Source organism: Vipera berus (assembly GCF_964194415.1).
Source record: "Vipera berus genome assembly, chromosome: 10".
Taxonomy (NCBI): Eukaryota; Metazoa; Chordata; class Lepidosauria; order Squamata; family Viperidae; genus Vipera; species Vipera berus.
The window spans coordinates 3661596-3689468 of NC_138213.1; the positions used below are offsets into that span (position 1 = coordinate 3661596).

General features: G+C 44.1%; 2 protein-coding genes across 3 annotated transcripts in view; both read right to left on the reverse strand.

The window, feature by feature from the left end:
* The window catches only part of LPCAT2 (lysophosphatidylcholine acyltransferase 2), a 28160-nt gene extending 2463 nt beyond the window's left edge, over positions 1–25697 (reverse strand). Inside the window, exons 1-12 of one of the 2 annotated variants that reach the window (XM_081335803.1) lie at positions 25469–25679; positions 23074–23261; positions 17991–18130; positions 14728–14945; positions 14457–14569; positions 13296–13356; positions 12535–12593; positions 11224–11258; positions 10889–10943; positions 10173–10255; positions 8908–9033; positions 5799–5952 (exon numbers count right to left, since the gene is read on the reverse strand). In XM_081335803.1, coding sequence (XP_081191929.1) covers positions 5799–5952; positions 8908–9033; positions 10173–10255; positions 10889–10943; positions 11224–11258; positions 12535–12593; positions 13296–13356; positions 14457–14569; positions 14728–14945; positions 17991–18130; positions 23074–23115 — 1086 coding nt within the window. In that variant the 5' untranslated portion in view covers positions 23116–23261; positions 25469–25679. Of the gene's footprint in view, positions 1–5798; positions 5953–8907; positions 9034–10172; positions 10256–10888; positions 10944–11223; positions 11259–12534; positions 12594–13295; positions 13357–14456; positions 14570–14727; positions 14946–17990; positions 18131–23073; positions 23262–25468 lie in introns of both variants that reach the window. The other variant, XM_081335802.1, reaches the window with a different exon arrangement.
* On the reverse strand, positions 7–5737 carry CAPNS2 (calpain small subunit 2). Its single transcript, XM_081335805.1, has one exon. The coding sequence runs from the start codon at positions 5293–5295 to the stop codon at positions 4396–4398; it is 900 nt and encodes a 299-aa protein (XP_081191931.1). The 5' UTR covers positions 5296–5737; the 3' UTR covers positions 7–4395.
* Positions 25698–27873: the final 2176 nt, after the last annotated feature.

A 27873-nucleotide genomic window follows, 5' to 3' on the forward strand; every position in this document is an offset into this window, starting at 1 on the left:
CTGAACAAAACACAAGACAGTCGCAAACGTCGTTGAAGTTACTCAGTGATGCTGGCGTCTCTCTTTCCCGCACCCGTTCGGTTGATGCCCTTCAAAACATCCATTGCAACAAGAAAGCAATCCTGACTTGTTGACTTCCATTTTCTCCTGTTCTACTAATTGTGGCTGGCCAAAGGTTTCTAGCTTCCTTAAATGGTTCCACCATTTATCTTGACTCAAGGAACTGCAACAGAGGCATAACAAACACCTGACTACTCGAATTTACCTTACAGGCGAGCTTGTGAACACCCCTCCATTTCATACACCCTACTATAACTAAGCTCAACTAGGTGCAGTTGAAATACTCAAACTAATGAACAGCAGCGAGAATTGCATTTCCACAGAATTGGAAAAATGAAGAAACACCATCAGAAGAAGACATAATTAGGAAAACTGTAGATTGTGCGGAAATGGACAGGCTCACGCTGAAAATGAAAGGGAAAGAAGATACAGACTATTTCCAAACATGGGATAATTTTTATAAATGGCTGGAAAAATGGAGTAGAAAGTAGAAATGGAAGCTGTATTACTATTAATGTTAAGTATGTGAACCCCAATCAAGTGTCATCTTGTTTTGGCAATGAGCCGATCAGATCACAGTAGGATGCAGTTACTGTTGTCATGTGTTGAAGCTGAGAGGAGGACATTTGTCAGTGTGTTATGTGATCGCTATCAAGTTGGTTGGGGTTTTTTTTTTGTGTTCTTTCATTAAGTGAGCTTGTAAAACGTAATAAAATCAAAGTAATGGTGCAAAGAGTTGACTGGTTGCCCAGGAAAGCGATGTAAAATAGAATTATTAAGTTATAAAGAAATTAGAAGAAAAAATGGTGGAAGCTTAACCAAAGGTGGCATTTCTACTGTACCCTTTTCCCAAAAGGTTTTCCACAATATCAATGTAAGCAATATAATGAAAAACAATCAGTATAACCAATTCAGGCTGCCTCCACTTTGGTTGCAGTTGTCATCCCTGAGAAGAATTCATCACAAGCCCTCAGATGTTACATGCGGACATGATATCATGGGACTTGCATGCCTCTGTGCAGAGAACCTGCGTAACGTGTATATCATTTGGACAGATTCAGTATTGGATTTGACTCAGGGGCAACCGAGGAAGGTCCAGGCAGAGGCAGACCCACCACACAGAATGGACATTGTATGGAAAATAGGTGGTGGGAGCACTGAATTGTGCAAAATAAAAACGGGATATTAAAAATCATCATGGTGGTAATGAAAATAGCAGCAGTAAAAAGAGCAACCCAGTGAGAACAGATCCTTGGCAGATCCCAAGAGTCTGAACCAGATTTTGTAAGAGCCAAGAAAGAGACATCGTATTTTGCAGTTATTCACTACAGACTGGGGGGGGGGGAGGGCGCCCTTGAAAGGACTTCCTGGCTTTGCATTCATGCCCAGAGGACTATACCCTGTTTCAACCTGCCAGCTGCAGCACAGGAAGGGTTAAGCTTACAGACTTGCATACCAGCCTTAGGGAGAGGATTACATTCCTGGTGTCAAAGGAGAACGGAATGCAACCCACACTGGGAGCAGCACTTCAAAACTTCCAATTTCCTTCTTGAATGTAGGGAGAATCACCTCTGCTGGGGGTGGGGGTGGGTGAAAGGAGGGCAAAGAAAAAAATAAAGCTTTTGCTTTAAGAAAAATAAAGTTTGGTTAACTTTTCCAGCAACGTAGGCTTGGACTTTTATCCGATCCGGTTCCTTTTCTGAACTGAACCCTTGAATGCAGACAAAAACACCCACCTGGATCATCCTTACAAGGTTACAGGTAGTTCTCGACTACCTGGGCTGGTGAGGCTTGCGAGGCAAAACGTGGACTAGGACACCTTCCAGATGGACGCTCTGTCTGAAGCCCTCTCCTAAAATTTTAATTGATCCCCCCCTCCGTCCTCCAAGTCCATTTCCATAAACACCCAGAGTTTATGACCGTGTGGTCACATTTCCCTGCAAACTCATTACAGAAAGGAAGCCTTGATGCAGATGTTAGCTGCCAGGGAATCTGTGCTTCTCTTCGCCCTCCAAAATCAAGAGTGTTTTGCTTTGAAGAGATGGAAAAACCTGGTTATAAACAACAACAAAACACCCCACCTCTCAGGAGCCGGGGGGGGGGGGAGAGGTCACGGCAACTGTTTGTGGTGTTAAAATGAACATCCTTAAAGCCTTCAGGATTTAAAGAGGTGTCCAGGAAGCCCGTGGTTTTTCACCTCCCTTGATCTGCCAGGGCAAATTCTTGACTCTTCTTTGGAAAGGAAGCAGCTGGCTCAGGACTGCCATCCACCCACTTTCTCTGCTCCACGTGACAGTCCTGCCGCTTGGAAGCTTCCCTTGAAGGGAAGGGAAGGGAAGGGATGGATTTGTTGCTGGGTACATTTGTCAGCAATGCTTATTTTGGCCTACAAAGATCAGCAGCCGCTCTTGTGACGCAGCAGACAGCAACACCTGGCTGACCACAGCTGATCCCAACCGACCAAGGCAAAGTCAGACCAGGCTACGACTTGGCAAGGGTAGCACTCAGAAGCCTCAAAGCTGCAAGCGAGAGCTGTTAGGCAGACGACATCTTAGCCCCAAAGCAGAGGGAGGCTCTCTGGATGTGTTGCCAAGAAACCAGCCCAGGAAATGATCAAGAGTGCTATTTGACTCTCAAGGGAGACTTTGTTTTGCTTTCAAAGAAATATGCAGGAGAGAGAGAGAGAGAGAGAGAGACAGACAGACAGACAGACAGACAGAGAACCAAAATGCGCATGCATTTCTGTCCTTAAAGCAGGGACGAGCAATTAAAAACAAAGTAGTATTTGAATATGGCTCCCCGCCTCTTCAAAAAGATTTGCACTGGGAACTTGGCAAGGAAAAAATAAACTTATTCCTTGGCTAAAGCAGCTCTCTAAATACACAACTACATTTGCATCAAGTTCACTGGGTGAATCTTTAGCTCCTTGTAAGATTGTCTCCTTTTTTTTTTTTTATAAGGCCAAGCTTAGGATCTGTTCCAGAGATGTTATATTTGGGTCTGTTCAGGTCACCACAAGGACAAACACCTCTAAAGTAGTTTTCTAGGTCAAAAACAAATAACCAAGTTTAGCCCAGGGTCTCATTTCTCCACCTGCCACAGATACTCACAGCTTAAGATGGTCAAGAGTCTTATGTCAACCCACACATACAAAGCAGGATTTCTTTGGAAATCTGTAGGCTTTTCTTTTATTATTTAAGAAAAGTATAATAAAGCAAAGTGTATTACTCCCTGCCCCTTTTGACCAGACGGCTACAAAACAATCAAACAATCCACAGTGTTCTCTTTTCGTTATAATCCAAGTTTATTTTCTCTTCTTTGCAACAGATGGACAAGTCAGAAAAGATCTACTTGTGCTATGATTCTTTTCTGCAACAAACCGGCGCTCAGCAAAAGCAAGTTAGAGAAACTGCTAACCCAGAAGCTGCAAACGCCATCTTCCTCCGGCTGGCTGCGTTTACACAACCCGTTGTTTTTCAAATCTCCCAGAGTGCTATTTCCATCACCCCAGAGTGACCGTTACTGAACTATGATGGCAACGTAGATGTACGACTCTAAAGGCCAACAAGTTGGGAAAGCCTAATCTTATTCCTTCAAAAATGAGTTCAGGGTCCCAAGTGCCCATCCATGATCTGAGGAGAAAGGAGCTCCATGGATAATTGAGATTCCAGGTTATGTCCAATAACAGAAACATCTGTAAATTAAAGTCAGTTAGACTTTCCTTGTTTTTTTTTTTAAGAACTATCTTAACAAGACCAGGGATTATTTGGGGCTTAGAATCCCAAAATATCAATATAGGAGGAGAGGATAAGAACAATAGTGGGAATGAAATAAGGAAAAGAGATCAAAACACGCTCTCCTAAAGCAGAAAGGGGGAACCAATTGAAATAATGATAATAAGAGTTGCTTCTTTTTGCACGACATAGCCTTTAACCTAAGGAGAGCAGGCTATATTTTCTTTGGCAATAAAACACTGGGTTTTCCTCCCAGTTTCCTATGAAACAACCCACAGGTTCCCGTGTACTTCCAACATTGCTAATGTGAGTTTGCAACCTTAATACTGTTGCAGAATTCAGGCACAGCCATGAACAAACAAACCGGACCAAAACATAAGCAGTAAGCAAATACTCTTAGAAAAGGCATGCATCGGCTAATCTCAATATCTCAAGGTGCTATCAGCCAAAAAGCACTCCCTGTAAGCAAGAAGGTTTATCTCAAGTCTGGGCAGAAGCAATTTTACTTCCCATCTCTCCCTCTTCCCTCACACCCCCCCATCAATGGTACGGTCCAAGGAGAGCCAACCACTGCTTTGACATTCCACCACCCCTTGCTGTTTTAAGAGTACATGGTAAGTTGCAACCACTCTTCTATGTTCATCTGGACTTTTCCATCACCACTTCGGTCCAGGGATTTGAAGGCCCGGAACATTCCATCCAGACGGACCAGGCAGCTGATGAAGTTGTTGAAATCCATGCTGCCGTCTTCGTCGGCATAGCGACGGATCATCAGGGCGTAGAGTTGCTCGTGGAGGTTAAACCCCGCGGTCTTGAAAGCTGTGGGCAGATTCCTCATCTCGATTTTCCCTGACGGGCTGGCGTACTCTTTGAAGGCGCACTGCCACTTCTTGATGTTGTTCCAGAGATACCTGAACTGGTAGAAGTCCAGCTTGCCAGTGGCGTCGCTGTCCATCACAGCCACCATGCTTCGGCAAGTGTCCAGGCTGAAGCCTTCAGATTGCAGATCCTGATGGCGGGCCATCACCTTGTTGAGGATGTTCATCAGCTCGGTGGCGCACACTTCCATGTCGTCACCTGCCAGTTGGGTGAAGAGTCGGCGGAACTGGCGCATTTCCTCGCTTTCGTTGGCTTCCACGTTGGCAAAATGGCTGCGAGGGGCTGGTGGGGGCTCTGGTTTGTACTGAGCTGCCGCTTCACTGATGATGTTCACAAGACCTCCGAGAAGACCCATAACGTTGCTGGCTTTGCTGCCACCACCACCACCACCACCACCACCGCCACTTGTTCCTCCTCCACCACTACCTCCTCCTCCTGTCAGGAGTCCACCAAGGCCTCGTATGAGGGCACCTCCAGTGCCTCCACCACCTCCCAAGTTCTTCAGGAAGGCTCCAGCACCACCACCTCCTCCTCCTCCACCACCACCACCTCCTCCTCCTCCTCCTCCTCCTCTTCCACCACCACCGGTGGCGGCATCTAGCAAAGCTTGAGCAAGGAACATGGTGGAGAGTCCCAGAACCTGCAGCGTCTTTCAGAAGCTCCGAGTGTGTGTGAAGAGAGCAGAGCTGGGCGTGTTCTGCAAGAACGGATTTGCTGCCAAAGGAAATTGCAATCCCTCATGTCCGCACACGTCATTTTTCCACAGCTGGAATCTATTGTGGGCACGGGGCCTCGCCCAAGCCAGCGAGGGTGGAATTTTCCTTCTGCAAACTTGGAAGGGGGAAGACTTTTCAAGCAAACCCTGATCTTGCCTCCCTCTTAAATCTTTTCTCTGGTTTGTTGGCTCTTTTTCTAAGAATCCTAGAGCCCACCCCCTCAGCTCAATAATTGCAGAACGTCTCATCTGTTTTATATTATGTGTTTAAAATTCTTTTTTCTTTATACACACACACAGGATATCTCTCTCTCTCCCCCCCCCCCCCTCTCAGTCACAAGCTTCATTTCTGCAAACACTGCAACACTCGTTTGTTTTAACCCTTGGGAGGAAGAGACGCCAACACTTACTCTGTCAAAGAGAGTAAACAGCTCTCGCAAGACATCGGAGACTGGCAGCTTCAGATAGTTAGCAAACTCTTCGATCCCGATCCGACCACCTTTGGATGTGCTGGCGATCCTTGCAAATTGATCCAGCTGCTCGCGGATGCTGTCCCATTTGAGACTGTCCGAAAAGAAGGAGAGGAAGAGAAGGGGTGAAATGAAACAAGGGGAACCCAGCTCTGGAAGCCAGAATATATTATTAACTAAGCGTGAACCAATTCACATTTACCAGACAGAGACCTGTCTCTGAGAGTTATCATAATCAGAAACACCCCTTCAAGCAGCAGTTCGATCTCTTTTTTTTTTATTGAAAAGTTTTAAAATACAATTTTCCTTTAAAAAACCCCCCTTCCCCCTCCCTCCTCCCCCCCTACCTCCCCTCCTCCCCCCTCCCTCCTCCCCCCCTACCTCCCCCCCTCCCCCCCCCTACTTCCCAGAGCTGAATACAAGGTATATATATATATAAAAAAGCAAACCTAAGCAACCATATACTAACAACTATAAATTCTAAAATCCATCACTCTCTAGCTTATATAGGATAAAACAAACCTTAACAATATTAAATATATATATAAAAAAAAAACTAGAATAAGAAAAGGACACTCTCTAGCTTATATAGAATGGAAAAAACCTTAATAGTATTAAACATATATTAAAGACAAAAAAAAGGAAAAAGAAAAAAAAACCCTTCTCAACCCTATACTTATCCTAAATAAACTCCATCCATTTTATCCATTCCATGATATAACATTCTTACAAATAATTTTCAAAATTAACCAAGGATCCCAAATCAAAAAACTTTAAAGTCAACTCTTCTGTAATCGACCATTCCTCTTCCAGTACCACATCTATAATTATTCCAAACACAACAAAAAAGAAAAAAAAAAAAGATTGCAAACAAAACTTGAACTTTAATCCAAAAAAGCTCACCCTTTCCACAAAACCACCAAATATAAAAATATATTGCGTCTACACCCAAATCTTTTCCCCCCTCCCCTACTTGACTACTTGACTATATCGTAAAAGTTCCAAAGACTTCTGCGATTCCTGCTACTTTCTCTTCTTAGATCGTTTTGCAGCAGCACGCGTCACCCTCTGTTTTATAGATTCATCCGACGAGGTTGTATCTTGATCTCCTCCAACACCGTTGTCTTCTATCTGACCATCTTCGGCCTCTTGATGCACTCCTTCTCCAGATCCCTTTCCAGCTTCCAAAAGTGTTAATGGCGTTGCATTTAAAACATTATTGTAGAAATCACGCGCTTGCATCACAGTAACCAAACGGTACTTTTTACCTTCGTGCGTCACCATCAACCCCACTGGGATCTCCCATCTGAACCTTATATCTCGCTGCTTGAGCTCTTGCACAAGAAATGTAAAATCCTTCCTTCTCCTTAGAATCTTTGGAGGAATTTCTTTTAAGACCAAAACTTCTTGATTAGCAATCATAACTTTAGTATCATAAGCAGCTTGTATAACTTCATCTCTAGTTTCCCTTTTTGCAAAATATACCACCACATCTCTAGGCAACTTCCTCTGTCTGGCAATCCATGAATTCACACGAAACACTTTGTCCATGCCTCCTTTTATTTCAGATGCTGGCTGTTTCAACACTATTTCAAAAGCCTCAGAAACCAGCTGCTTTAGATCTTCCTTAGTATTCTCCTTTAAGCCTCTAATTCTAATGGCAAACTGCATCTGGAAATATTGAGCAAGACACAGTTCCTTTTCCATTTTATTTTCATTCTCCAATACTTTTGCTTCTAATATAGCATTCTTTTGAGTCAAGTCTTCTAGCTTTTCCTCCAATTCTTCCACACACCGAGCCACTTTACACACTGAAGTCAAGATGTCTACCCTCATCGCTTTGAGCTTCTGTTCCATCCTCTCCTCCATTCTCTCCTCCAATTTCTCCAATTTCTCCTCCATCTGTGCAAATCTAATATTAATTGATTCCAAAATTACCTGGGTATGTTTTTCAAGAGCATCTTGTAAGTCCTTTGATGTCAATACATCAGGAGGATGCAGCGCCTGCAATAATGATTGTTGCACGGGAGAAGTTCCAGCACTCCGAAGAGTTTTAGGGGGTGGTTTAGCCGCCATCTTTTACCAAATATGACGCACTTTCACTTCAGATTTGTAATCCAAAAAAGTCCATCAAGCTGGAGAGTAAAACATAGTAATCCTCTTTACCATTTCCTCTTGTATCGCTCTGCCTGCTCCTTTAAATCATAGTCATTCCTTCAGGCAGGGGTGGTCGCAGACGGCTGGCTCTGCTCCAAGAAGTCAGGAGCAGAGGCGACGGCCAGCTGGGAGCAGCCCAGGCTACGGGGGAGTTCAATCCTTCAGCCGCCCAAGCCATAAGCTCAGGCGGCCCTGGAGAACTCTACCCCTACCTGGGAGCTCGCCCCCTCCTCTTCTCCCGAGGAGGGGGCTTCGGATTCGCCCGAACAGCTGATCGGCGCTGTTTCGGGCGAAAAAACAACAGCTGAGCCGCGGGCAGCCCGGGAAGGCTCCCTCCGTCGCCGCGGAGCCACCGGAAGTCCGCAGCAGTTCGATCTCTTTATGGCATACATGCACAAAGGAGAAAAGTAGCAAAAAAAGGAAGAAGCAGCTTCTGACCAGATATATATGATGCATAACAAATCTGTGCAATTATGCAATTCATCACCTTTGCAACTGCTGTGCCTGAAAACTCCTCTCTTAATGTTTGCCATATCCATAGTTTATTGGATCTTTAAATGTTTAAGGTTTCCTTCCTTCCTTCCTTCCTTCCTTCCTTCCTTCCTTACTTACTTACTTACTTACTTACTTATAGAAATCTGGCCTTCTGAAAAGCCAAGTGCTGGTCTTCGCCCCCATCCCACTCTCCAAAAATCCATCTGCACCCCACAGAAGCCCTTCTCGCCTTGAAAGAAGTGAAAAGAGACACCCGAACAAAAAGCAAAGATCAAAGGCACTGCGGTCCAAAGCTTTGCCTCCACTTGCTCCTGGGGAAAAAAGGGAATACAGTATTCCTTCCTCCTCCTGTTTTTCCCAGGACAGGCCGCCCTGTGAGGTGAGCTCTCCTACTTACTTCAACTTCTTGCTGATTTTTGTGAATTCCACCAAACCAGCTTCCATGGGGAGAGTTAACTGCCCTGCCGAAATCATCAGCCGACAATCTTCATAGGTGTGATCTGTGACAGGCACATCCAAAGCGCTGCGATGGAAAGACACGTCCACAAAAATCAGTTCAGCACTAAACTCAAAGCAGCCACCCAAACACCATGGCTGAGCTGACTGTTGCGAGGAGACACCTGGAGAACTTCAACAACGTTCAGATAAAAAGCATATTTGATATAAAACTATAAGAACATATTAAAAAAAATGCAAGGCTCTCCAGGAAAAAGACCGATGCATTCAATGCAGTCATTTCGTTGGTCTTTGCAAGAAATTTCTCGCCTCTTCAAGCGGTAATTCTTCTGAATGACAGAATAAAAGCATTGGAAGGGACCTTGAAGGTCTACTAGTCCAACCCCCTGTTCAAGCAGGAAGGCCTATATCATTCTGGACAAATCACTGTCCAGTCTCTTCTTAAAAGCCTCCCATGATGAAGCACCCGCATGTTCTGAAGGCAAGCTGTTCCAAATCTATTGATTTGTTATTTCCCACAGTCTAAAAATGTTAAGCACCTGCATGGCAAAATGGCAGAGAGTGAGAGAAGCAGAGAGAGAAAAAGAAAAAAAAGAAGGGAGGGAGGAAGAAAGGAGATAGAGACACAGAGACAAAGAGGAGGGAGGGAGGGAGGGAGGAAGGAAGGAAGGAAGGAGACAAAGTGAAAAGGAAGGAAGATGAGAAAAGGAAGGAAGGAAGGAAGGATCTGCATTAGTGCTCCCAGATCCAGTCTTTCCACCTATCTCTAGGTAGTTGCAGTCAAGATGCAGCAACCTGCTCGCAGATCTCCACTGCAAATAAAGAAATAGGTAAATGTAAAGGTTCCCCCACACATGCGTGCTAGTCATTTCCGACTCTAGGGGCTCATCTCTGTTTCAAAGCCGAAGAGCCAGCGCTTGTCCGAGGACCTCTCCGTGGTCATGTGGCCGACATGACTAGACGCCAAAGGCGCACGGAACGCTGTTACCTTCCCACCGGAGTGGTCCCTATTTTTCTACTTGCATTTTTACGTGCTTTCGAACTGCTAGGTTGGCAGAAGCTGGGACGAGTAACAGGCGCTCTGCTACGTGGCACTCGGGATTCAACCCGCCAAACTGCCGACCTTCTGATCGACAAGCTCAGCGTCCTAACCCACTGAGCCACCGCGTCCCTTAAATAAAGAAATATTCTCCCACAAGTACTGACCTTGCCATTTTGTTACGGACTTTGTTAGCGAAAAGGACGGGGTCTTTCTTTTCTGCCTCAGATGGGACGTGAACAGGAAGAAACTGAAAAATAAGGGCAACTTCAGTAAAAGATGCATAATGATCCAACAGTGTGAATTCATTTCTCAGTCAGGGAAGATAATTCTGTCTGCCACAAGAGGGGGCTACATACTTAAGAAAGAAAAACCCGTTGCTTCAAAAAAAATGAGGTTTTATTTTGCACCATGTTGAATTAAATCTTAGAATTAAAACACGAAAAGAGAATAAAAAGGTCTTTCTTTCTCTTTCTTTCTTTCTTTCTTTCTTTCTTTCTTTCTTTCTTTCTTCTTTCTTTCTTTTTCTTTTTCTTTCTTTCTTTCTTTCTTTCTTTCGTTCTCTTTCTTTCTTTCTTTCTCTTTCTTTCTTTCTTTCTTTCTTTCTTTCTTTCTTTCTTTCTTTCTTTCTTTCTTTCTTTCTTTCTCTTTCTTCCTTCCTTCCTTTCTCTTTCTTCCTTCCTTTCTCTTTCTTCCTTTCTTTCTTCCTTTCTTTCTCTTTTTCCTTCCCTCCTCTTCCTTCCTCTCACTTCTCTTTCTTCCTTCTCTTTCCTTCCTTTCTCTCTTTCTCTTTCCTTCTCTTCCTCCACGCCCCCCCAATAAGCAAGAAATGGACGCAATTTATTCTGCTTAACCAGACTGAAGAGCGATCTTTCTTTCCTACCTCCACTTCAACTTTCGTAAAGACCTGGCACAAAGTCAGCACCAATGCCTGCTTGCTGAAAAAGAAAGAAGGGAAATATTTTAAAAAGTTGCTCTGAAGCATTCAGCATTCAGAGGAGGAGGAGGAGGAGGAGATGGAGATGGAGGAGAAAGAGGAGAAGAGGAGGAGGAGGAGGAGGATCACCTGCTCCATCATTATCATTATTGACAGCTGCCACCACAAACCCTTTGATCTGTGTAACTACTTTCAAAAGGCAACAAAGCTCAAAACTGTTGCATTAAACTAATTCAACCAAACACGAATGAGTACATTTCTGTTCAAAAGATTTGACTTACAAGCTGTATCCTTGCCAGGTCCATGTCACAGTGTCCTTGGAGGAATTAAATGACAGGGAATAAAAGAGAGAGGATTTATTAGACAATAAGAAGACATGATCGCAAAATTAATCAAGGCTGTAAAGGGAAGTAAAGATTTTTCAACAGCAAACCGGTGGCTAAGCGGAAAAGCGGAGCATAGCTGTGTCTTTTGAAGGCCTGCGCCAAATTTAAGGGCAGAAAGTTTGGGTGGCCAACTTTGCAGAATTATTCAAGGGATAAAGAAATTCTTTAACAACTTATTTTTTTTTTTGCAGACAAGACTATTTCAGTAACAACAACAGATGTGTTGCTGATGTATCTATCAGTGATTGAATTTTAATATCAGAAGACAAGGAGATGAGCAGTAACTGAAGAAGCAATAACAGAACGAAAGGCATTCACACAAACGTACATTTGACTTCATTGTCAACAGTGAAGTCATTCCATTTGACGCTGCATCACTAAGTAAGTCAAAAACCCCACACTGAATGTCTCCGAAATTGGGTGCAAAATGATATACATTTTAAGGGAACCCTCAGCCACCCTGCATCAAAAACTTTGTGTTTCAGTGGTGCCAGAATGATAATATAAATCACAGAATCGCCAGCCAGCACAACAGAAGGAAACGCTTCCATAGGGTGTCCTCGCAAGCAACAAAATTTAATTATTTGTCCAGTGGTGGGTCTTTGAAAGGGGCAAACATGATTTCTTGACTGAACTTTACATTTTATTTTATCTTAGACTTAGACTGACGATCCTAATGGATCCTGCCCATCACGGTCTTAAAGTTGTGAGGCTTGCAAAATGGGTCAGCCATGTGACTAACTTAAATTTTACAACCAATTTTGTGGCAGTCCTTAAGCGAACACCACAGCCATTAAGCGAACCAATGATCCTGTATGGGTACGGTTTTGCTGAAAATTGGAAGAGCCGATTTCTGGTAAAATTGCAGTTAAAAACCAGTCACATGAGCAACAGACACTTCAAACAGCATCCATAAACACAGTTGTGTTGCCGAGTGCTTGAGGTTGGTCACATGAATTTGAATCTTGGGTCAGAGCAGTCCAAGGTACAGCAAATAAAGAGTATAGTCACCATGTGCTTTACTGCTCAACTATATTACTGCAACAGAAAACAGGAAACTAACAAATCCATTGCAACTCTGAACGGTTGCTAAGCAACTGGTCGTAAATCAAGGACTACCTGCATATTTGAGCTAAGTTCCCCAGTGACCAAGCCTGCAAAGGAATTTCAAGAGAGAATCTCCTTCTGTCTGAATTCAAAACTTACCAGCTTGTTGGGGTAGCGAATAAGCACAGGCTGAACAGGAACCCCAGGAATAAAAGCTCCTGAAAATAAAAGCAATTTGTTGGAAGGTCCCTGCATCTTTATCTTGGGAAAGTCACAGAAAGTAAATAATATCTATTGACCTCAGAATAAAACGAACATGACAAAAAGTTCCCCAATGCTCACGAAGGAGGCCATTTTTTATTTGACCCAGCCCCTCATTCTCTCTTTCCCTTGTGGCATCCTATTAGAAATTCTGTTTATGTAAAGCACCACATAGAGCCTTGGTGGAGCAGTGGGCTAATGCCTCCTCAAGTAACACCAGCTGCCTGCAATTAGTGCAGGTTCGAGTCCCACCAGGCTCAAGGTTGACTCAGCCTTCCATCCTTCCGAGGTAGGTAAAATGAGGACCCAGATTGTTGGGGGCAATTAAGCTGACTTTGTAATAATGTCGCTTGGGGTGTGTGTGAAAGCCCTAATAAGCAGGCATATACATAGAATGAAGGCTACTGCTAAGCTTGTAAGCCGCCCTGAGTCTTCGGAGAAGGGCGGGATATAAATGGAATTAAAATAAAAAATAAAATAAAATAAATAGAGCAAAGAAAGAGTACCATCACCATGTGCTTTACTGCTCAACTACATTGCTGTAACAGAAAAACAGGAAATTCTAACACATCCATAACAAACTTTGAAATGTCTGACATACATCCTGAGCTATTCATTCTGGTTTTCCAAAATAAGTCACCCAGCAAAGCCTTCCTCACCTTGTTTAAAAGTGATCAAACACGATCGGTTTGTGCATGTCCCTTCTGGGAAAATCATTATCTGGAATGCAGGGGAGAGAGAAAAAGAAAGAAAGAAAGAAAGAAAGAAAGAAAGAAAGAAAGAAAGAAAGAAAGAAAGAAAGAAAGAAAGAAAGAAAAACAGAGATATCATTCATGTTTAATTATTCTGCAAATTTGGCCTGATTGAGTGATAATTCCTCAGCTTCTTTTCCCCTCTTCTCATATTTAAGCTTCAGCTTCTCTGTCTTTCCAGAGAAGAGTCAGGTCCCCTGCTTGACCACCTTAATTTCACCATAAAGGTAAAGGTAAAGGTTCCCCCGCACACGCGTGCTAGTCGTTTCTGACTCTAGAGGCCGGTGCTCATCTCTGTTTCAAAGCCGAAGGGACAGCGCTTGTCCGAGGACGTCTCCGTGGTCATGTGGCCGGCATGACGATGCCAAAGGCGCACAGAACGCTGTTACCTTCCCACCGGAGTGGTCCCTATTTTTCTACTTGCATTTTTACGTGCTTTCGAACTGCTAGGTTGGCAGAAGCTGGGACGGGTAACAGGCGCTCACTCTGCTACGCGGAATACAAAGTGTAAAAAGCCCCCAGAAGGCAGGACAAGAAACAATGGGTGGAAACTAATCAAGGACAGAAGTAACATGGAACCAAGGGGAAACTTCCTAATGGTGTGAACGATTCAGAAAGCCTTGCCTTCAGAGGTTGTGGGTGCTCCATCCCTGGAGCTTTTAAGGAGAGGCTGGACAGACACTTGTCTGAAATGCTTGAGCAGGGGGTTAGACTAGAAGACCTCCAAGGTCCTTCCAACTCTGTTGTTGTGTTCTGAATGCCACGTCAACCATGATTCAAGACCCATTTGTTTTGCTTCCCTCCCCCCCCCACGCTAAACTTGGCTTGTTTTTGCAAACAGGATGGAAGAAATGCAAAGCCAATGCAAGCTTAGGGAAAACCAAACAGGCAGGTTCAGCTAAGCCCAGCCAGGAGAAATTTGAAACAATGCCACAACCTATTTCTTCCCCAAGAAAAAAAAATAGTTCAGCTATTTTCTGCAGGAAAGCAAAGCTTCCTTCCCCTGAAGCTTTCCGAAGCTCCTGAGAATACGAAGAGTGGCTGAGCTAAAGAAATGGGCCATGGTACCTGAGGCCATTGCTCTCCTGAGGTTGCCCGTTTCGTTATTTCGTGGATAGTATGCTTCCGAGAATCTGGGTCGCTGCGTGAGACCAGCACAGGCTGGAGGGCATCAAGGAACCCTGATAATAATAATAATAATAATAATAATAATAATAATAATAATAATAATAATAATAATAATAATAATAATAATAATAATAATTTGCAAATAAAGTGGTGAAGAGAAAGGAGGGTAAGGAAAGGGGCTGCTTTGCTCCAGTTTTTCCAGGTCACTTACGGCCAAAAATGGGCACCCAGATATTCTCTTCCTTGGAGACCACGGAGGGCAAGCCTGCCACGGCACAAACGATGCTGTCGAAAAAGCTCGAGTGCGGAGCTACTGCCAAGATGGGTGCCTCTTGAGGACTAGCGACTTTCCCTTTGACTTTGACATGGAATCCCATTGCAAAGAACAAGGCTTGGCCAAAGATGATAAGGCCAGTGTTGGATAGTCTCCTTGCAGAAAAATAAAGAGAGAGTTGTTATTTTATCGGTTCCTAAGCCATCCTTCCTTACATTCATCTTCCATCATTCCAGGGGACTATTTCCCATACACCAAAGTCAGAAACAGGGACTCTCTTCTTTGAGGCGTACAAAAATTAATAGATAAGGTTGTCTGAACGTGGTGGCTTGCTTGCAGACATTTTATTCCTAACTACAGGTTTACAACCATTTGTTGAGCAACCTTCTGTGTCCATGATGGCACTAAAAGAATGACTGGCCCAGCTTGGCAACTTGCAGTTGTTTACAATGGTTGCAGCATGACCAGAGTCACGTGATGACCATTTGCGACCTTCCAGGGTGTGTGTGTGTATGTGTGTGTTTCCAACCAGCAAGGTCCATATGGAGAATCAGATTTGCTTAATAACTGCTTGATTCATTAGTGACCACGGCCAAAATGGTCATAAAAACAATCACACGATGACTCATTTAATGACCTTAGTGATGAAAGCTTCATCCGTAATTAAAGGGAAGCAGGTGCAACCCAAAGCCAGTTTGGACTAGTGGTTAAAGCGAGGGTGAGCGGGCAATTATGGCCCCTTTTTTGACTTGTGGACTTCAACTCCCAGAATTCCTGAGCCAGTGTGGCTGGCTCAGGAATTCTGGGAGTTGAAGTCCACAGATCGTAAAGGGGGCCATAATTGCCCACCACTGCTTTAAGGCATCAGGCTACAAACCAGGAGACTGTGAGTTCTAGTCTCGCCTTAGGCACAAAGCCAGCTGGGTGACCTTGGGCCAGTCCTTCTCTCACCGCCCAAGAAAGGAGGCAATGAAAATCACTTCTGAAATTTTGCCAAGAAAATGTCAGGGAGAGAACCTATCCAGGAAGTTGCTCAGAATCAACACTGACTCAAATGTAAATATGAATTGTATACACACACACAACACACACACACACATACACACACACAGTATTCCTCTATTTCCCCTAACTCTGTAAGACATAGCTCCACGCCAGATTCCTCTCCCCGTTTGTACAAAAGCAAATCCTGAAGCTATTTCCGAGATTTACATAAGCTCGACTGGCACAATCGACAAATGCAATTCCCACCCAGTGAGTCAGTATTTGTCCTAATTATTCATTTGCATCTTTATTTATTTACTTCCAGAACTTTTCATTGGTTGGGGTGTTGGGGGCCAGAGAACAGCCTATCACACTATTACCAAACTATTTGCAAACAAAACTTACAACTCAAACAAACCCACAAAGCTACGCAGGTACAGTATGAAAAGTATAGAGTTTGCCATAAAACCATAAAACGGGGCAGTAAAATTCAAGGCAAATAATAGAGTTGATATTAGCCCTCATTTACTAGACTGGGCAAAAAACTATTTTTTTAAAAAAAATCTGATGTATTTCGAAGGAAACCAAGATGAGGCTCAGCAAGGAAAAATTAGTCCCTCCCTCTGTCCTACAGAGGAAGCATAAAATGGATCACTCAATCTCTTCGGAATAACGTGATGGGAGCCACCACGCTGTGCTAGCCAGATAAATCTATCGGGTGATCGTGTTCCAGAAAGATTGGGTAGAAAATAGCAATTATTAAGCTCACCGAGAAAGCAATGTTCTCTACTCATTATGCCAGTCTAGTCTATTAAAGTCATGTTGGGGGTTACTGAAGCAGGAAACCTCAAAACTCAGGAAACTAGGAAGAAGTTGCCACCTTAGCAGAGATCTCTGCTTTTTCTGCCCTGCCGTTATTTTATGATCCACGTAGGAGATCCCTTTTTCTATATCGAATTCTCCATTTGCAACAGGGAAAAACTCTCCTGGGTTTTTACATAGGGAAACCGAGTCCTCAACTTTTAAAGGTAAGTCCTCGACTTACGATGTTAACGGACCCCAAGATTTTCTGCCCTAACTTGTGACAATCCTAAGTCAAAGCACCCAGGCGAGTGATACAATTTTACCACCTTTTTTTTTGTGGCAGTGGTAAAGCAAACGACGGAGTCATAAAGTGAATCCATGTATTTCCATGGAGGTGTTTGTTTGGGGGGGGGTGTTTTGCTAGAAAACAGACAAAACAGCCAACTTCCAGCACAGAAAAATCCTAAATAGCATGAAGTGTCTGCAGAATATTGTAACCGATCATAAAAGATGAGCTGGTTGTCAAGTACACAAAATGCGATCATGTGACCACCAGCAAAGTGGGTGGGTGTACAGCTGTCAGAACTCCAGAACTGAGTCATAAGTATCTTTTTTTTTGGGGGGGGGATACTCTGTCATTAAGTGATCAGTCGTTAAGTGAGGACCACTTGTATTTATGATGCTATTTTAACACCATAACAGCACACGTCAACTAACACTAAAACACACATCTTCCAGTTTTAAAACAGGAAGTCTAGCGTCATATGGATTCATTCATTGTTACGTTTATATAATACCATACAAAGTATGGTATTTCTTGCACTAATATTTATGTATCATTGCAAGAGATCAGTTAACAAAGTTAAAAGAAATGTGTGGACAGACAGAAATACAGAGTTTTGGGACAGATTTCTGAATACTGGGAAAAAATAAACATAGTTATCAAATAAACATTGTTCTCATTAACACCATTACAGCACACGTGTCATCTAACACCGAGACACATGTCTTCCAGTCTTAAAACAGGAAGCTTAGAGTCATATAGATTCATTTTACAGAAGGAAAAGAAAAAGAAAGCATTGCAATCCTACAGTTCTGCTTGCTATAAACAGGACAAAATGAAATCCAACATTGCATATTTGTGAGCTTTTAGTCCAGTGCTGGTCCTAAATGTTGGAATTGGTCCAAATTTCTCGTTACCTGTAGGCCTCTGAGCATCATTGGGTTCCTAAGCTACATCTACAAACATAAATAGGAGGTGATTTATGCAGAGTCAACTTCAATTTCATGGCAGAATGAAAATTAAGACGTTACTGATAATAAATGATCCAGGAAGATTGCAGACGTGATCTGAATTGTTTCACGCCTCCATGAAAAAAATAACAACAGTCTTTAGATATTTCCCATATTACCTTCTCCATCCTCGAAGTGGCACCGAGCCTTTTTCAGTGGCACGGGATGTCACCAGAAGTACAAAAGGCCATGCCAGGATTACAAGGAGAAGGACCAACACAATGCGTAGAGGAAGGAGAATAAGGCCCAAGAAGAACGCCTGGGAAAGACGGGACAATGTTAAAGAGACATCTAGACAAGTTCTGGAATTCTTAAGAAAAATTAAAAATTCTCAACTAGAATCACTTCCTACAGGGTTTCCCCCCCCCCCTAAAAAGTGATGTTCCTGGAACAGTATGTGAGAGTCTGGGAACTCAGCTCAGCTCAGCTTGCAAGACCACCTTCTGACATTGTCAACCTCTCATCGCCCGGTTCGCTCCCACAGAGGCGGCCTCCTCAGGGTGCCATCGGCCAGGCAATGCAGACTGGCGACCCCCAGGGGGAGAGCCTTCTCTGTGGGTGCGCCGACCCTCTGGAATGAGTTGCCTCCGGAGCTGCGGATGGCCCCTGACCTTTGGTCCTTCCGCCGTGACCTGAAGACGTGGTTGTTCCAACAAGCGGGCCTGGACTGACTACGATTTTTAATTAGGCTTTTTACTGGGTTAAATTGTTTTGTAATTTTGTATTTATTGTTTAATTCTCTTTTTAAATTTTTTACTCTATGTTTTTTTAATTTTTATTGTTGTGACCCGCCCTGAGTCCTCAGGGAGAAGGGCGGCATATAAATTTAATAAAATGAAATGAAATGAAACGATCACATCGCATTTGAATGCAGGTGATGCAACAACCAGAAAGATGACTGGGATGAGAAAGTTAAATTCTTGTGGCTCAAAATACATTGCAAATCAAACTCCTTGCCACCAGATTCTGTGAATGTCATTAGCTTTAAAACCAGAGTTTTGGGGAAATCATAAAGGAGAGAGTTATCATCAGTGAATGCTGAATACAGTAAGTAAGTTACAGGCAAATATTGATTGGACAAAAACTTGGAAAATGTAAGTAGCTTTTTAATGACTTGAGTTAAGTCACAATCCATTAATCAACCAGAGACACATAGAAAACAGCATCCTGTTAACAGTAATTTAATGGGCAACCTTCCCTTGCAAAGCAGGTTTAATGCAAATTTCAGAAACCTTCTCAATAGTAGGATGCTTTGTTTCAGAACGCCTTTTAACTTGGCAGATGTCAAAAGTAGTTAAATATTAATTTAAAGGTATACTAATATGCAGTCCAGCACCTCCCCCAAAATAAAAGACTTTTTTTCCTTTTGGCAATGCTTAAGGCAGACAGTATATTGCCAATTCATGGCGAGCCTTTTTAAAAGGACAGAGGCAGAGGGGGGAAAAAAGAAGGGATTATTCTTTGAAGTGTCAGATGTGATTAGAAGGCATCTGATCGCAAAAAGTTAAGTTCAACGTTGGGTTAAATGAAGGGGTCACAACGGCAAGGTGAGCACGAAGAAAAGTTCCTGATGTTCCATATTTTCAAGTTTAAAAGGATCAGATATGGGAAGTAATGACCCAGCATACTAAGGGTTTTTCTTCAAAAGAAAAAAAAGGGGGGGGGGATTAAATCATACTATTTCCTTCCTACAAGCCAGTTCAAATCAGCTACCACTGCAAAAGGAAGGGTAGACCAAAGCTTTCATTCTTTGCAAAAGATGATGAGGTAGCCCTGAAGATATTGTTAAGTGGAATCTTATAACCACAGGTAATCCTCAACTTATGCCCAACATTTCTGTTGCTAATCAAGACAATCGTAAAGTAATTTTTGCCCCATTTTATGGCCATTTTTGCTGGTCAGGAGGTCACAGAAGGGGATTAGATGACCTCACTGCAGCCGTCATAAATATCAGTCAGTTGCCAAGCGTCTGAATTTTGGTCGCACAACCAAGGAGATGTTGCAGCAGTGCTAAATGTGAAAAATGATAAGTCTTTTTTTCCCCCAGTGCAGTTGTTACTTTAAACAGTCACTAAACAACCTTTGTAAGTTGAGGACTTTCTATATATTCCTTCAAACAAGTCTGGGCATCATATATCTCTGTGTTCCTCAAGCTCAGTGAGTTTAAGAGACATGTATTTCAACTCCCAGAATTTGAAAATTATTGCAAAGCGGTATGGATTTCAACTCTCAAAATTTGCAAAACTATTACAAAAAAGTACGGACTTCAACTCCCCAAATTTGCAAATTATTAGAAAGAGATATGGATTTCAACTCCCAAACTTTGCAAATTATTACAAAGTAGTATGGACTTCAACTCCCAAACTTTGCAAATTATTACAAAGAGGTATGGACTTCAACGCCCCAAATTTGCAAATTATTAGAAAGAGATATGGATTTCAATTCCCAGAATTTGCAAATTATTACGAAGAGGTGTGGAGTTCAACTCCCCACATTTGCAACTGCTTGGAGATTTTGCGAGGTGCGCCACATCTGTTTGTAACCTGCAGCTAAAGCAGCAGCTTGTCTCTCTTCCTCTAAAGATAATACCTCACCAATGATATTGCTAAGTGGAATGCAGATTGCTCACAAGGGAAATTGTGAAATGTCCTTCTGGCTGGCAGGTTTACAAGATCTGCCCAATCTCCTGTCTAAAACAAACTTCAGGGTTTGATGCAGAAGGATTGCCGGATGCCAAAGGGTGTGTTCCAAGACAGTGACAACAAGGAAACACCATCTCTTAAGAGTACAAAAGGCAGGCTTTCAATTGCATTGCCCCTGGCCCAGGAGGCATTTTCAGAACTGTTTTGCTTGTGGCTGATTTTGACCTGCTTTTCTTTTTTGCGCTAAAAGAAAAGCAGTATGAGAATCGTATAATTCGGAGTTTCTGAAGCTTAGCAAGTTTAAGACGCGTGGATTTCAATTCCCCAGCCAGCATGCTGAACTGAACTGAGCCTTGGTGGAGCAGTGGGCTAATGCCTCCTTAAGTAACACCAGCTGCCTGCAATTAGTGCAGGTTCGCATCCCACCAGGCTCAAGGTTGACTCAGCCTTCCATCCTTCCCAGGTAGGTAAAATGAGGACCCAGATTGTTGGGGGCATTAAGCTGACTTTGTAATAATGCCGCTTGGGGCCCCTCGAAAGCCCTAATAAGCAGGCATATACATAGAATGAAGGCTATTGCTAAGCTTGTAAGCCGCCCTGAGTCTTTGGAGAAGGGCGGGATATAAATGGAATAAAAAAAACTGAAATCCATACATCTTAAAGCTTCTGCACCCAACGCTGCTATAACTGGAAAGGTAAAACCACTTGCAGTAAAAACTTAAAAAGAGGAAGGAGGGGGCATGAATCGTCCACCTGTGAATTACAATAAAGTCTCATTTATAAGCAAGCAAGCAAGCCAAAACCGCTAGCAATTAAGTTCAAGAGAAAACTTTTTCCTCTTTGCATTTATCAAACAGATTTCTACCCCCCCCACCCTACACACACACTTTTATTTCAATGGGAGATGTTTAACTTGGTGCAAGGGCTTCGCGATTAGGAGGCTGGCAAGATTTTAAGAATTGAAAACCTTCTGGGAGAAAAACCCGAAAGGATAATCTGGAAGCACTGAAGAATGTGGAATTACTTTCTTAGAATATCAGGTTACACCTGCTTTCCGAAGAAAGCCACAAGCGAAGAAATCCATAGAGGCAACTGCAGCTTCATTAGAATTGAATCTGTGTTTTAAAACTAGCCAGAGTTTGGAATGGTCCCTGCAATATGTAGCTAATATTAGCAACAAAACTAGCCACATTTTCATGAATTTTGGTTTTGCTAAGCACCCACTCTGCAAATAGTCCTCGTCTTACAACAGTTCCCTTCGTGACTGTTTGTAGCTACAACGGCACTGAACAAAGTGACCTATGTCTGTTTTTCACACTCACGACTGTCATAAGTATGAGTCAGTTGCCAAGCATCTGAATTTGTCATGGTCATGTGATCAAAATTCAGACACTTGGCAACTAACTCATACTTATGATGGTCCTGGGGGTGGTGGTCACGTGATCCCCTTTTGCGACCTTCTGACAAGCAAAGTCAATGGGGAAGCCAGATTCACTTAACAACCGTGTGACTAACTTAATCACTGCAATGATTCGCTTAATGACTGTGGCCAGGTTGTAAAATGGGGTAAAATTCACTTAACAACTGTCTCCCTTAGCAACAAAAAAAATGTGGTTGTAAATCGAGGACTACCTATATTCTCACCCAGCTTTGTTTTCAAAAACTTCCCTGCCAGAATTTAGGCTGAGTCAACCAAATTTAGAATCACATGGGAAGGAAATGACAGACCAAATGACACTCTCTTTCTGTAAACTCTTGTTAAGACTAGTATTTGTGTAGCTCGGGGGTAGGCAACCTTGGCTCTTTTATGACTCATGGACTTCAACTCCCAGAATTCTTGAGCCAGCCATGCTGAGGAAAAATGGAGAGGTTTCCATACTGAGCCATGCTGGCTCAGGGATTCTGGGAGGTGAAGTCCACGAGTCATGAAGGGACCATCGTTCCCCCATGCTGGCTCAGGAATTCTGGGAGTTGAAGTCCATGAGTCATAAATGAGCCAAGGTTGCCTACCCCTGGTATAGCTCAACTGTGAACCAAGATTTCATACAAGATAAATCTCACTACAAGCGTGAGAAATCCTGGCTGCAGAGATTCAAAACCAATAAGTTTCAACTGTCATTAGAGCAGAGGAAACCATCCTCCTATCGACTAATTAAAACTAAAACATAAGCCAGGGTTTGAAGCCCGACTTGCATACAGAATGAATTGCTATTAAAAGAGGCAGACCAGTCTAACTTCCACAGTAATTCCTGTTTAATAAGTTCTGCTTGCTGCTAAACGAGGAACATCCTGTCCTTGGCTATAAACATTTGCAAAAGGGGAAGTTCTAAAAAACATTTGCAATTCAGAAATGGGGAAACTAAGACCAGATAAAGCCCAAGGTCAGAGGTCAAGCTACATTAGAGACAACGGCTGAGCATGCTGTATTGTTAAGTCTACTGTAAAACGGCTTATTCTATCAGAATTTTTTTAAAAAAAAATATGTTAAATATCGAATTTAGGACTTCTGGAATTCAGATCTTGTTCTGCTAAGGTCTGAGTTTTTGTTCCCTTCTTGTACCTTCTTCAGCAAAACAAGAACATTTCTCACATTCACTTCCATGTGTGTCGATGAAATTGTACGAAAAGGCACTTATTTCATAATAGTGTTGCAAGAACCGTAAGCAGGAAGGGAGATACACTTGGAGATCAAAAGGCTGCACTGTCCTCAGCACAAGTCCAACAGGTGCAGCCCTCCTCATGAACAAGCTGCAGAAAGGATATTTGGTTTAATCAACCTTTCTTTTTAAAGAGTGGAGCAAGTCAGCAGGAACATCAATCAAAGGCTATTAATCACATGGAACCTCCACATGCTGAAGCAGTCTATCTCTGTTAGATTGTACCTTTGGAGTTGTTGTTTTTTTTTAAAAAAAATCCAGAACTTTGGACCAAATTCTAGCAAAGCTTCTTGGCATACTCTTGCACAAAAGGTATATCTTTGAAAATGCAAAAAACACAAAAGTGGAAATCAAACACTGTGAGGAAGGACTGAAAAATAAAGACAGGCTGAACAAGATCTGGAGAAAACACAAATCAGATTTGTCTCTATCTGTTCCAGAGTCATTGGCAGCTGCACATTTAATCCATATATGAAAAGTTCTACTGGCCAATAACAACAGAACAGACTTAAAACAGGTGCAAAGGCAAACAAAATAATTTTTGATGTCTTTGTATCGTTCTTCACTCTATATCTTTCGCTTTTTCTCTGCTTCTCTTTTTGCACTTTTGGTTTTTTCTTCTCTTTACTTTCATTCTGTGGTCTGTTTTTAGTTTATCTCTGATGTTAAAACTCTCAAAATTATACATGAAAGAATAGACAAAGCCTCCTCTAAGGGCTGCCCTCTGCACTGCAATCCTGGCCAGAGCCAGGGGCTGGACTAAATGACCTTTAGACACCCCCCCCATCCAACTCTATGTTCTAAAGAAGGCTGTGGACAGAAGTCACCAGGGCCACGGAGAGGGGTGTTGCTAAGCGGACTGAAAGAGTAAAACTTTGGCCAGCATAGCTTCAATTGTACACTAAAAGTTTTTTCTACCCCCCCCCCCAAAGTCCCCTTTTAATTCAAAGCAATAAAAAACACCTGCCAGTCAAAAAAATCTCTTCCTCTCAAGCCTCCCTCCCTCCTTCCCAACTCCCCTACCCCAATTACACACTGCTCAAAAGTCAAAGCAAGCACCAATGTCTACGGAGATTCTCAGCCATCCGGGTCATAGCTATCCCAAAGGTGCTTTTTCAGGAGGCTTCAAGGAGACACGCGGAGCAGTCCGGGTGTGTGTTTTTTTTTCCTTCCCCCCCCAGACTTTTTAGGGCAGACGTGTCAAACACAAGGCCCGGGGGCCGGATTCGGCCCGCGAAGTGGTTTCATGTGGCCCGCGAAGCCATCCTGGAAACAGTGAGGGAACGGCCCCCGCTGCCTTGGCCCTGGCCCAGAGACCCTCCTTCTGCCAGAGACCCTCAGATCTGTCCCACTCCTGCCCAGACCCCATAGGCACCCTTGATGCGAAGGATGTAGAGCTGGCCACGCCCACCCAGTAGGCCACACCCACCCTGGCTACACCCACCCGGCCCCCTGAGGGCAACCGCAATGCTGATGCGGCCCTCCATGAAATTTGAGTTTGACACCCCTGTTTTAGGGCCTTCCAAGGAAAGCCACGCACAAGCAACAGGGTAGTCTCCGAGCTTGGGTGTTTTTTTGTTCTTTTTTGCAGACTTTTCGTGACCCAAACTAGGAAACATCAGCGGCACTGATGAAGTTACCTAGTTTGGGCCATGAAACGTCTGCAAGAAAACCACCCAGGCTCAGAGAGCCCCAAAGGACCCCCTCAAATCCAGATATAAACGGTACGAGATGGCTAAGGTAAAGGTAAAGGTTCCCCTGCACATGCGTGCTAGTCGTTTTCCAACTCTAGGGGCCGGTGCTCATCTCCATTTCAAAGCCAAAGAGCCAGCGCTTGTCCGAGGACCTCTCCATGGTCATGTGGCCGGCATGACTGGACGCCAAAGGCACACGGAACGCTGTTACCTTCCCACCGTAGTTGGTCCCTATTTTTCTACTTGCATTTTTACTTGCTTTCGAACTGCTAGGTTGGCAGAAGCTGGGACGGATAACAGGCGCTCACTCTGTTACGCGGCACTCGGGATTTGACCCGCCAAACTGCCGACCTTCTGATCGACAAGCTCAGCGTCCTAACCCACTGAGCCACCGCGAGATGGCTAGGAACCGCCTTTTACCCCTTTGGCTCTCCCTCTAGCCTTGATCCAGCTTGGGGCACCAGCTTCTCCCCCCACCCAACCCCCCAGCCCACTTGTTTCCCCCCCCGCAAGTCCCCTTCCTTTTTTTCCCCCCACCCATGCGCCTTTCTTTCCGCGCCTGCCCCAAGCGCTCTTGCCTCCCGACCCCCCGTTTCCAAACTACCCAGGTTTTTTCCTTGGCGTCCAGACGCGTCTCTTGCACGAAGGGATTGAGCACCAAGGGGGAGGCCAAGGACTGTTGCCTGGGCAGGAGGAAGAGCCGCTGTTGCTCCGGCGGGCTGGGCGAAGGCAGCTTCCCCATGGCGCCGGCTGGCAAGGCGCTTTCCAGCGTCGCCACCACCGCCGCCGCTTCTGTGCAAAGCGGCATCGGGTGCTGAAAAGAAAAGATAAAAGGCGCAGGCGGCGCCGGCAGCGCCCCTCCCGGGCTCCAAGGCGCTTGCGCGGCACACCTCGACCTGACCCGGTCCGGGGAGGGGGGGTGGGGGTGGGGGTGGGCGAAAGGTAAAGGTGGAACGAGGAAAGCCCCCCCCCCGCTACCTCCCAACTCCCTTTCTTTGCGAGTCTTCCTTGCAGGATGACTAACTTCGTTCTGGTTGGAAGGCAGCCCGGAGGGAGAAAGCCAAGATCTGGGCTGTAGGAAATGGTAACTCTTGGCTGCCCGCTCTTGACTCACTTCTGCGAGGGGAAGAAGGTAGGAAATGGTAGGAAAATGGCTGGCATTCTGTAAGGCAGGGGTCTTCAAACTTGGCCCTTTGATGACTTGTGGACTTCAACTCCCAGAATTCCTCAGCCAGCGTGCACGCTGGCTGAGGAATTCTGGGAGTTGAAGTCCACAAGTCATCAAAGGGCCAAGTTTGAAGACCCCTGCTGTAAGGGGTAAATGTTTGGAAGCCAGAGGAGCAAGCCTCTGAACGCTCTTGAGAAGGTTGGCTTTTGCCAAAACACTTGACCCAAAGTCTATGGAGATTCTCAGTCATTTTTTTTCTTTTAATCCCATTTATATCCCGCCCTTCTCCGAAGACTCAGGGCGGCTTACAAGCTTAGCAGTAGCCTTCATTCTATGTATATGCCTGCTTGTTAGGGCTTTCACACACACCCCCAAGCGGCATTATTACAAAGTCAGCTTAATTGCCCCCAACAATCTGGGTCCTCATTTTACCTACCTCGGAAGGATGGAAGGCTGAGTCAACCTTGAGCCTGGTGGGATGCGAACCTGCACTAATTGCAGGCAGCTGGTGTTACTTAAGGAGGCGTTAGCCCACTGCTCCACCAAGGCTCTTTTGCGAGGGGAACAAGGTAGGAAATTGTAGGAAAATTGCTGGCATTCTGTAAGGGGTAAATGTTTGGAAACCAGAGGAGGAAGCCTCTGAACGCTCTGGAGAAGTTTGGCTTTTGCCAAAACACTTGACCCAAAAAGTCTATGGAGATTCTCAGTCATCCACGTCATGGTTGTCTCAAAGGTGTGGGTTGTTTTTTTTTCCTTTCAAAAGGCAACCGGACTATGGTTTGTTTTTTTAGTTCTTCAAGAAAAAAACATACTTCAGTCACCTTTTGAGGAAGAAAAAAAAACAAGCCCCTTTGAGTCAGTCTTGACCCAAAGGAGAAGACCTCCAAGGTCCCTTCCAACAGTGTTATTCTGTGGTTCTGTTATTTTCAGGTTGAAGCATCTGCACTTGCCCTGTGTGTTGGTTCCTTCTTTAGGATCTGCAAGCAAGAACGTCAGGTATCTTTTAGTGCATACTTAAAGAATACAGAATAACAGAGTTAGAAGGGACCTTGGAGGTCTTCTAGTCCAACCCCCTGCTCAGGCAAAAAACCCTATATACCATTTCAGACAAATGGCTGTCCAGTCTCTTCTTTAAAATTTCCAGTGTTGGAGCATTCACAACTTCTGCTCTACTGATTAATTGTTCTCACTGTCAGGAAATTCCTCCTTAGTTCCAGGTTGCTTCTCTCCTTGATTAGCTTCCACCTGTTGCTTCTTGACCTACCTTGATGTGCTTTGGAGAACAGGTTGACCCCCTCTTCTTTGTGTCAGCCCCTCAAATATTGGAAGACTGCTATCCTGTGACTCCTGGTCCTTCTTTTCATTCAACTAGACATACCCAATTCCTGCAGTGTTTGTATGTTTTAGCCTCCAATCCCCTGATCATGTCTGTTGCTCTGCTTGTAGTATTCCAAGTGTAGTTTAAATTTGGAGCACGTGGAAAGTGTGGGAGCCAATATAGTTGCAAAAGGGGGGGCTAGAGGGGTCTCCCTTTTCCCCTCCCCAGTTTAAATCCTACATCCCTGTAGCCACTCCCTGTTGCTCAGGATGGCAGCTGTAGCTAGGCAAACCTTGCATCTTTCAATAAATGGGCTACTTGAAAAGGGTGCCAGTAAACCCCCTGGTATTTTGTAAAGGTAAAGGTAAAGGTTCCCCCGCACATGCGTGCTAGTCATTTCTGACTCTAGGGGCCGGTGCTCATCTCCGTTTCAAAGCCGAAGAGCCAGCCCTTGTCCGAGGACGTCTCCGTGGTCATGTGGCCGGCATGACTGGATGCCAAAGGCTCACGGAACGCTGTTACT

Coding starts and splice junctions, on each gene's coding strand:
- CAPNS2 (XM_081335805.1), bottom strand. CDS start 5,295: ATGTTCCTTGCTCAAGCTTTGCTAGATGCCGCCACCGGTGGTGGTGGA.